Source organism: Psammomys obesus, unplaced genomic scaffold (assembly GCF_907164565.1).
Source record: "Psammomys obesus unplaced genomic scaffold, mPsaObe1.curated_primary_1811, whole genome shotgun sequence".
NCBI classification, from domain to species: Eukaryota; Metazoa; Chordata; class Mammalia; order Rodentia; family Muridae; genus Psammomys; species Psammomys obesus.
In genome coordinates, this window is record NW_026593897.1 from 984 (window position 1) to 10,761 (window position 9,778).

The 9,778-nt window shown below is 55.2% G+C and overlaps 1 protein-coding gene and 1 long non-coding RNA gene across 6 annotated transcripts; one reads left to right on the forward strand and one right to left on the reverse strand.

Moving 5' to 3' along the window:
• The first annotated feature begins 339 nt into the window (after positions 1-339).
• Positions 340-1,165, forward strand: LOC129684342 (uncharacterized). Its single transcript, XR_008721311.1, has 2 exons — positions 340-517; positions 764-1,165. It is a non-coding gene; the product is annotated as an uncharacterized LOC129684342 (long non-coding RNA).
• Positions 1,166-2,361: 1,196 nt separating this feature from the next.
• Positions 2,362-8,968, reverse strand: Shd (Src homology 2 domain containing transforming protein D). 5 transcript variants are annotated; one of them, XM_055617461.1, is made up of 7 exons: positions 8,777-8,968; positions 7,304-7,648; positions 6,371-6,479; positions 6,114-6,290; positions 5,227-5,332; positions 4,845-4,964; positions 2,362-2,839 (listed from the first exon to the last, which is right to left on the reverse strand). In XM_055617461.1, the coding sequence occupies exons 2-7, from the start codon at positions 7,580-7,582 to the stop codon at positions 2,650-2,652; spliced, it is 981 nt and encodes a 326-aa protein (XP_055473436.1). In that variant the 5' UTR covers positions 7,583-7,648; positions 8,777-8,968; the 3' UTR covers positions 2,362-2,649. The 5 variants fall into 5 exon arrangements, with proteins under 5 accessions (XP_055473436.1, XP_055473439.1, XP_055473438.1 ...); XM_055617464.1 differs by lacking the exon at positions 8,777-8,968 and adding an exon at positions 8,293-8,689 and having other exon boundaries at positions 6,371-6,476; positions 7,361-7,648; XM_055617463.1 differs by lacking the exon at positions 8,777-8,968 and adding an exon at positions 8,293-8,689 and having other exon boundaries at positions 7,361-7,648.
• Positions 8,969-9,778: the final 810 nt, after the last annotated feature.

The following is a 9,778-nucleotide window of genomic DNA, read 5'->3' on the forward strand; positions in this document are numbered from 1 at the left end:
AGATTTGGGGTTTGAATGAAAAGTAGAGCTGTTTCCCCTCGACTTCCCCAGGGAGGAGCTGAAGTCATTTGGAGAAGGGAGGGTCTCAAGAAAAATTTGGAGGCACGCTAGATGGAATCCCTAGTTCATAGTACATCCCACTGCTAGCCCAAGAGCACAGCTATGGCTACTCACTCCTTTTCAGAAGCTCTAGATCACAGAACTTGGCAGTTCCAATAAACTGAGGCAGGGGCACAGTGGCTACAGGAGTCTGGGCTCCACAGTGGTCATCCTCCTGAGACAGGGACCTCTTCCCTCCAGGTGGCCTCCAGCTGAAAGAGACCTTCGTCCAATCAGGTGAGATCCTCCCCTCCCCCGCCTCTCCATCCTGCATGCCCCTCCCCAACAGACAGTCCCCTCTGTCTCCCCCCCTTAGGGCTCCTGTTGGCGCTTTCGGTGGTTGGGGGTGTGGTGGCAGCCTTGGTGGTGCTAGGTGTTGTATTGTGGGGCCTCAGCAGTTGTCACCGGAAGGATTCAGGTGAGAGCATTTGTGCAGGTGAGAGTCTCAAGGGTTATGAAGGCTTTTCCATACACGGTGCTACCGCCCCTACGCCGCAAGGCGTAGAAACTGCGGCACCCTGCCAAAGCCGCTGGGGGTTGGGGTGCGGGGCTGGGCGACAAGGGAGGCAGCCTATTGGGGAAGGTTGGCTCCTCAGCCATGCCAGGACAGCTCTGGCCACTCTTAACTGACTGGCGCCTTTTGATCTATGTCACCTGCCCCCAGAAAATTCTTTGTACAGCAATGTCCTCCACCGGCCCCGGGAGACGCCACACCGTCCCAAGGTCCCGCCTAAAGAGAAGGCGCCGGACCCGAGAACCCAGATCGTCTATTCCACCACCTTCCCCCAACCTGACCTAGGTCAACAATTTCTGGTCCCCAAACCCAGCCCCAGGCCCAGGTCTGGCCACCCTGTCTCTGCTCACTGAGCATCTGTGAACCCTAGGGGGTAGAGACAGGCCACATGCCAAGAGGGTTCCTTGAAGTCAAAAGAGGCATTGGAGACTCTGGGAACCCACAGTGGACAAGGATTGTCACTGTTTCTATAAGGGGAGGGGACTTCCAACAGCCCAGGCTAAGATTAATCATGGGACTCAAGGACTCTCAATAAAGGCTGTTTTAAATACAGTACATGGTACTCAGGGCCTCAAAAATGCTGAAATCACTTACTCCCGATCAATCCCCCAGCCCCTTACTGGGGCTTCTAGGCCGGGACTCTAGTTCAGATTCTCATCCCTAGTTCTGTTTTTCCTCTTTCTCTACCGTGTTGCCTAGGCTGGTCTGGAACCTCAAGCTCCCCAGCAGTTGTAGTGACAAGCCTGCATGGCCAAGCCCAGCTTTAACAAGGCTCTTCACAGAACGCAGATAGCCATGTTGGGATGCTACCAATAAGGAAGAGTCATTTGTGGGTTCCAGGGTGCATGGAGATGGCCTGGACATCCTGCTTTGGCCAGGAAGACTGTTCTACTTTTGATTTTTTTTTTGTTTGTTTTGCTTTGCTTTTTATTTTTTGTTTTGAGGCATGGTTTCAGTATGTAAGCCCTTCTTCATGTCCTGGAGCTCACTATGTAGACCGTGCTGGCCTTGGACTCAGAGATCTGCCTGCCTCTTATCTACCTGATTGCCTTATATTTTTATAATAGGGGCTAGAAAAATGGCTCAGTGGTTAAGGGTACACACTGTCCTTTCAGAGGACCAGTTCCCAGCAGCCACTTCTGGTGGGACACCTGCACGCATGTGCACGTATCAATACACATACATGTATATAAAACAACAAAAGCCAAAACATGTGGGGTTTTTTGCGATTATAATATAATGCATCATTTCCTGTTCTCCCTTGCTTTTTACATGTTCAAGGAACAGGGAGTCCACACCCAGGCCTCGTTGGCCCCTTCTTCCTTAGTGGGCCACCCATTGCGTGGCTTCTTGAGAAAGGAGAGTTGAGGGTCAGGGCTACCAGCATGTACCATTATTCTGTCCCTGCCTGTCACCCTGAAATGACAAGGGCTGCAGCTGCCTCCTCTCCCCTTCTGTGGATTTCCTGGGTATGGGGGGAACTGTGTGTCTCGGGGGGAAAACAGATGTCTCTCTGCTTGGGAGGCCAGAGGCCCAGCTGCAGGCTGGGACAAGGCGGAGCTGTTCCTGCCTCTGGGGACGTTCAGCTTCTAACCCCAGCTGGATCCCCATGACAAAGGCCTGGGGCTGCTCCCCCCCCCAGGCACATGGCTTTGAGGACGCTCCAACGTCTGAGCGGTTGCCTCTCTGCTGAATCAGGAGCCTCTCCCCACAGCTCTGAAAGAACAGCAGGGAACGAAAAGGTTTTAAAATTTGTTTTTTTTATTACATTTATTTATTAATTTATGGCGTGTGGCTTGTGTGTAAATCAGAGAACTACTTGCAGGTGTCAGCTCTCTGCTGCCACCATGTGGGTTCCCGGGATTAAGCCTGGCAGCAAGCGCCTTTCGTCACCCGCCAAGCTGGCTCACAAGTCCTGAGAGCGTTTTGTTGGTCTGAAGTACCCCACCAGAGGGAATTAAAGGTGGCTTGGAGGAAGTCTGTGCGCCATGGGTCCCCTGGCTCCTCTCTGGCCTAGCAGCAGACGTGTAGGTCCTTCAGGAGCTCTGGCTGCTGGTGACAGGATAGAGCAGGGCCAGGTGCTCGGCACCTTGCACAGGCAGTGGGCGGGCACTGTAATGCAGGACCAGCTCTGGCACACTGGGAAAGGGCCCGCTGTGCTGGCCCAGGACCACCTGGTTCTCCCTTGTCCATGCGAACTTCAGGTGCATGGAACCCTGGCTGCTCCTGCGGGACGAGGTGGAACATCAGCCCCCCAGACCTACCCAACACTCCATCTTTCCACAGTCACCTGCCTGTGGTAGGTACTGGGCCTCCAGGGACATCACTGGCAGCCCCACCCAGCACCCCTCTGCAGGACTGACAGTCATGAGTGACTTCCTGGCTTCCACAGCTCTGTAGTGTGTCTTTTTTTTTTTTTTTTTTTAAACTCAGTTGTCGGCCAGTTAGAGGGACCAGACGGTAAAAGTGCTTGGAGCCAAGCTTGATGACTTGAGTTCTATTCCCAAAGACCCACTTGTGGAAGGTGAGAACTGAACCCCAAAGGTTGCTCCCCGACCTCTACACCCACAAAAATAAAGTAAAATATCCCAGCACTTGAGAGGCAGAGGCAGGCAGATCTCTGTGAGTTTGAGGCCAGCCTGGTCTCCAGAGTGAGTTCCAGGACAGCCTGAGCTACACAGCGAGACCAGTTCCCATCATGTTCACCCTGGCCTTGCTGGCTCTCAGCTCAGCCTGAGGGTCACTTCTGTAAGAGTCCTTTTCTCAGCTGAGCAGTGGTGGCGCACACCTTTAGTCCCAGCACTCAGGAGGCAGAGGCAGGTGGATCTCTGTGAGTTTGAGGCCAGCCAGGTCTATAAATCATGTTCAAAGATAGCCAGAGCTACACAAAGAGAAACTCTGTCTTGAAAAGAAAAAAAAAAAAAAAAAAAAAAAAAAAAAAAAAAAAAAAAGAAAAGGGGGGATGGAGAGATGGCTCAGAGGTTAAGAACACTGACTGTTTTTCCGAAGGTCCTGAGTTCAATTCCCAGCACTCATATGTGGCTCACAACCATCTATAGTGAGATCTGGCGCCTCCACATGCAGACAGAATGCTATATACATAATAAATAAATAAAACTTAAAAAAAGAAAAAAGAAAAGAAAAGAAAAGGGAGCCCTTCCCTCACAGCCTCTCATCTCCCACAATCATAGGGCCCTTGATGAAGAAATACATAGACACCCATTAGTGCTGGGTCAGTGAGACTGACCCTACCCCTGTGCCCTTCAGTTTTTTAATATTTATCATTTATTTGTGTGTGGGAATACATGTGGAGGTCAGAGGACAAGTGTGAACTTGCGAAGGCCAGGTCTCTCCTCAGACAGAACTCACGTTCTTCAGGCTTGGTGGCAAGTGCTTCCCCTCACTGAGCAATACTTGCCAGCCCAGATGTATTTTTTTTTAATTATCATTTAACTTTTGTTTTTCTTTTTATCTTTTTCGGTTTTTCGAGATAGGGTTTCCTCTGTGTAGTTCTGGCTGTCCTGGAACCCTCTCTGTAGACCAGGCTGGCCTCAAAGAGATCTGCCTATCTCTGCTTCCTGAGTGCTGGGAGTAAAAGTGTGATGCCCGGGCTCTCTTTTTAATGTGTGTGTCTGTGTGCGTGCGGGCACAAACAGTCCCCATCATGACCAGGAAAGAAAGGGAGTCATATTTTCTGGGGCTGGCATTACAGGCAGTTGTGAGCTGCATGACTTAGGGGCTGGACCGGGTTCCTCCTGAAGAACAGCAAGTGCCCTCAACTACCGCGCTGCCTCTCCAGCACCTTCCTGCTTTTATTGAGAGGTCTGCTGTGGCCCAGCAGATCTTCCTGGTCCTCCTGCCCATCCTCCCCCTCCCCGTGCTGAGGTGATAGGCCTTGTGAGCCACACTGCATTTACACTTTAGGTATCTTAAAGAACCAGAGCCTCAAACTCAAGTGCTTTTTAGAACATTCTGAGACTGTCTTCAAACAGACTCATGGCTGCATTTCAAGATTTGGACAGAGCTAGTCAAAAGAACCTTGTGCCTTGGTTACCAGCCCCACCACAGGTTTGGATATCGTGTTAGGCTTCCAAACTCATTCCGTGTTGGACCCACTTAGCCACTGGCCCAGGAGCACCACCCACCTACGTGGAAGTCCTGCCCACTTTCCAGAAGCTCCACCCACTGGCCCCGGAGCTCCACCTAGTGTGGTCCTGAGACTTGGTCTCACCTGAGGGACAGAATGCAGTCCTGCGCCCTGGTCTCACTGAGCCGAACAAGGTAGCTGCCTTCCTTGCAGAGGGACAGAAGGTTCTCAGCCTCAGAGCGGCTCAAGGGGCCATGAAACCACCTGGGCAGGGTGAGACAGACACCTCGAGATGGGCAGCAGGCTTCACACAGCTGCGGGGCAAGGGATAGGACCCAGGGAACAGACAGACAATTCCCTTGGATATGGTAGGTAGGGACCAGCCTGGGCTACATGAGACCTTCACCAGAGGCATGAATGAATGAATGAATGAATGAATGAATGAATGAATGAATGAATGAGGCCCTAGCTCCCCTGCAGCTCCGAGAGTGCCTGGGGCCACTCCTCCTCCGGGGACCACACTCACGGCTGCTTCTCCAGGGCCAGGGCTGTGTCCACACGCTCTGCAGGCTGCGGTCTTCGGGGCTCCATGGAACCTGGGGTGCGTTCCCAGTCAGGGCCATCAAATTGTACTGGAAGAGAAGGGTGAGGTTAAGTCCCAGCCACCAGGGGCGGGGCAGGAGCTCACCAAAGGGATCTCAGTTTGTGGCAGCCTATCACAGCACAGGCAATGGGAAGGGCATCTAAGAAAGGGCAAGACTGACACTGGAGCTGCTACTGGTCTTTAGAAATAAAGTAGCGTGGCCACCCATACCCCAGGCACCATTAAAGGGGAGGGGCAATGCTTTGACTGACAATTCAGAGCACAGGGGGTGCGGCTAACAGCGCTAGGTTGGAAGCTATCAGGGTCCCTTCAGTGGGTAAGGGTGCTTGTGGGCAAGCCAGATGGACTATCTGAGCTCAGTCCCCTGGACCCATGGTAGACGGCAAGCACTGGTTCGTGTCATGGCCGCGTCTCTTCCTGACCTGGGTTATTTGCTATTCCTTAGGTTGATCCTATTACCTCTTTACTTGATTCACCAAGGAATTGTCTGACCCCAAGTCTGTCCTGTGACAGCTCCTAAACCTCCCAGTCTGCCCTTCACCAGCTCCCACACAACTGGGTGCGTTCTAGTATTTAGTCCACAATCCCCCTGTTGGGTTGATCCTATAATGACCACAAGTCCGGTGTGATGTCCCAGCCACATCCCCTCCCAAGACTGCGGAGAATGGGGTGAGTTCCATTCCATTCCAAAAGCCTTCCCCAGGAAGGCATTACCTCTGGGGAAGAACTGACAGAGGTGGGCAGTTCACGCGTTACCGAGAGCTGAGGCAGTGTTGGGAGAGGCCTCCGGGGCCTGGCCTTGCACATACCTGCGAAGGCCCTGGAGATGTGATCTTTCTTCCATTCCCAAGGCTGGTCATATTCATCCGCTGGCCTTTCATCCTCCAGGGGCAGTCGGCTCTGGCCGGAAGCTGCTCCATCTTCTGGTTCTGCATCCTGCTCCTCGTAGGGCGTATCGTACAGCTGGACGGCTCTGCCTGGCGGTTCTGGTTGTGGACGGGACACTGGTTAGCTTCCCCTCCCACACAGGCAGGACCTTCCTCTCACCCCGCCGCCGTGCACTCACCACTGAAGACACCCCGGGCATCGTAGGGCTCCATGTACCCATCATCCGGGGCTGGCGGCTGGGGCTGGGCATCAAAGGGGTCGGAGTACTCCGGGTCTGCTACAGGCTGCTGGGAAAGGCTCAGGCTAGCTCTGGATGCCCTGCCGTGTGACACTGTCCTCTCTGCCTGCCCTTGCTGGGCCATTTCACACTTGTCAGAGCTAGGCTGCTCAGGCAGTCCTAGGCATCTTCCTGCCCCTGCCTCCCCAGCCCTGGGGTTACAAGTCTATGTCACCGCACTCAGCTGTTTAAGTGTGTTCTGGGAATTCGAACCCAGACCCCAGCTCCCTCCGGTCTCGTTATAATGCCAGTCCTTAAACCTTAGTGAGGACTCCAGCCTATTCTACCGGCCAAGAAACAAAAGCACAGAGAGAGTTAGTGACCTGCACAGGGTCACACAACTGCTGGAGTACGAGACAGGGTTTGATCAGTCTGCCTTGTCTCCTTCCCTGTGCTCCTTCTCCCATGTCTCCCTCTTCCAGGAGTCTGGGCGGTGGGGAGGCAGGAGGATTACAAGTGTTAGACCAGATTGGGCTGCACAGGGAGAACCTGTCCCCAAACCAAACCAAACCAAACCAAACCAAACCAAACCAAACCAAACCAAACCAAACCAAACCAAGCCAAGCCAAACCAAACCAAGCCACGACCCTTTAAAACAGCTACTCATGTTGTGGTGACCCCCAACCACAGAATTATTTTGTTGCTATGTAATGAGACATTGGACCAGGTCTCACACAAAACAGAAAACAACACCTACCCTTAGTCTCCCTGAATGGAGAACAGGCCAAGGGGAACACTGGCTAGCCCAGATGCCCTCAGACTCCTTGCGGGAGACGGGGATGAGGTGGGAACCCCAGGGCCATAAGGACAGACCTGTGCCATCCCACCACGCACCTCCTCCCCTGGGCTGCCCAGCAGGGCCTTGGCCCTGGCCATGTCCGCAGCCTCCACCTTGATCAGCCGGTGCCTGGGCGAGTTGTATTTGGGGTCCCCGGACCCGGTTGGCTCTGGCTCGGGGCGTCCATCGGAGTCCTCATAGGGATCCTCGAAGTCCAGGTCCTTCTGCTCGCGGTAGGCCCGCAGGATGTCGCTCTCGGTGTAGTCTGGAGTAGGCGGCTGCGGAGGGGGCCTCCGGCCGCCAAAGCTCAGATAATCCCGGAGCCACTTGGCCATCGAAACCCCCAGAATAGGCTGGTGCCTGTCAGATCGGGGCCTCCATGCTGTGCTCTGCAGTTAGTACTGGGGGGAAGGAGGCAGAGAGGAGGAGGGGGAGACAAGAGGGGAAGGAAGAAGGGGTGAGAGGAGGAGGGAGAGGTTGGAGGTCAGGAGTCTTTGGCTGGGCTGAGAGCGGAGGGGGCAGCAGGTGCCCGCTGGCCCCGCATGCCAAAGGTCTGCTGGAACCGCTTTAGGGTCTGAGTTGCAGGTGACACACACAGTGTGGTGTCAGCACGTCTGTCCCCCGGAGCTCAGCGCACAAAGTTGCCAGAGGCTGAGCCACCCAGGGGGTCGTACTCCCTGTAGGGCTGCGGTCGGATCCCAGGAGTCCCGCGGAACAGGATCCCTTAACTCGACACACCTCCAATCTCCTAACCTCCTCTCCCCGGATCCCTTACCCCCCACCCTCACCCCATCCCTTAATTTCCAAATCTCTTCATCTCGGGATCCCTTAACTCCCTCTCCTGTATCCCCCAACCTCTGGGGTCCCTTACCCCCGCCCCACCCCCGCTCCATCCCTTAACCTTCCGGATCCCTTAACCGCCTGCGGCTGCCGCCACCACACAAAGGGACATAAACCAGTGGGTCCTGGCCCTGGCTCTCCCGGCTATGGGAAGGGAGAGGACACCCGCGTCCCACCGCGTCTCACCGCCGCCCCGCAGACAGACCTGCAGACCTCAGACCTTCTGCCGCTCCGGGGCGGGGATGGCAGGACCCAGACCCCGGAGGACCCCGGAGGACGAGGCCACCGGCGCGGGGACCGAGTCGCCCTTGGGACCTGGGCCGGGCGGGGATTGGGCGAGAGGCCCAAGCATCGCGCAGGGTCGAGGCTGGAGGTGGCGTGGGGCGGGAGGCGTCGTCCGTCACCACAGCGTCCGTCGCTTTGTGGTGGGCGAGGGGGAGGGGCCGACTGTGGCCGCAGCGAGGGTAGGCGAGCAGAGGGAGGGGGGCGGTCTAAGACCCCCAAAGGCTGGACAGGGAGCCGGGAGGGAAGTGGAACCCCAAGGAGAGGAAGGGCAGGGTCAGCCAGTCACCCAAAAGCCATTGCTATGGGTCTGTGTGGCTTAGTGTCCCCATCCGGTAAAAGGCGCCGGAAGCACTGACAGACTACTGCAGAGGGTTTAAAGTAGCCCAGGCTGGCCTCTAACTCACTTGCAGCAAAGAGTGACCCCGAACTCTGGATCCTTCTGCCTCCGCCTCCCAGCGCTAGGGATGACACTCAGGGCTTCGTGCATGCTATGCAAGTGCCCTACGGACTGAGATGTTGAGGTTGGGGAAATTGAGGCACCGAGAGGCTATGTGTAGGAGCCATTATTCAGGCCACCTATCCGACCTTTTGTGCCTGGACATCTCAGGAATGGCACCGTTTGCTCACAGGTTGAGCTGTCATTCTCTTGTCCGCTGTGAGCCCTGCTTTCCAGGTAGGGAAACTGAGGCTGAGAGCTAACACGGCACCCGGAGTAGGCTGTCCCCTGAGCACCTGCAGCTCTGGTCTCTGCCAGGCAGTGTCCCCAGAGCACACAGGTCATCCCATGTGTGTTGGCACAGGTGACGGCCAAGAGCATCACACACAAGCTTCATCCAAAGCATGGAGGGCGGATAACTGTGTGTGGCTGGAATGTCAATCAGGGGCCCTGAGGCGGAACCAAACGGCGCTTGACTTTCCCTCGCCTGGGAGCCTCTGGAGAGGAGCAGGCTGTGTGTGTGTGTGCGCGCGCGTGCGCGCGCGCGCCCGCGTGTGCTGGCGGTGGGGGAAGGGAATCATGGCAGCAACCCTGGAAACCCCTGCTGGATGACATGGACGATGGATGGAATAGGGCAGCCCCTATTGTAATGCACACAGTCTATGGCTGCCCCTTTCAGAAGTACAACCCAAGGGCTGGGGGTGGGGGGGGGCTGGCTGAGAGGGTAGGGTTAGCCCTTAGCACCTTAAGTCCAAACAGAAACAGGAAGATCATGAGTAGGTTGTATAGTATATGAGAAAGGTCATGTAACCTGCTGCACCCTAGTTCCAGAACATTCCACTCCCCCATGGCCCTGCCAGCCTCCATGAATCTGTCCTGTCTCTGGATCAGCCTGCTGGTAGCATTCCTGTTCACGGCTGTGTAGCTCTTCCATCATGGGGCACACAGCATTGCTCAGTATATACAGATT

Bases quoted from the DNA above. Each gene is read 5' to 3' on its own strand.
- Shd (XM_055617461.1), bottom strand. From the start codon at position 7,582: ATGGCCAAGTGGCTCCGGGATTATCTGAGCTTTGGCGGCCGGAGGCCC. The intron at 6,291-6,370 runs GTGAGTGCACGG...GTCCACAACCAG, and splicing joins TGCCCGGGGTGTCTTCAGTG to AACCGCCAGGCAGAGCCGTC. The intron at 4,965-5,226 runs GTGAGTGTGGTC...CACCCTGCCCAG, and splicing joins CTGGCCCTGGAGAAGCAGCC to GTGGTTTCATGGCCCCTTGA.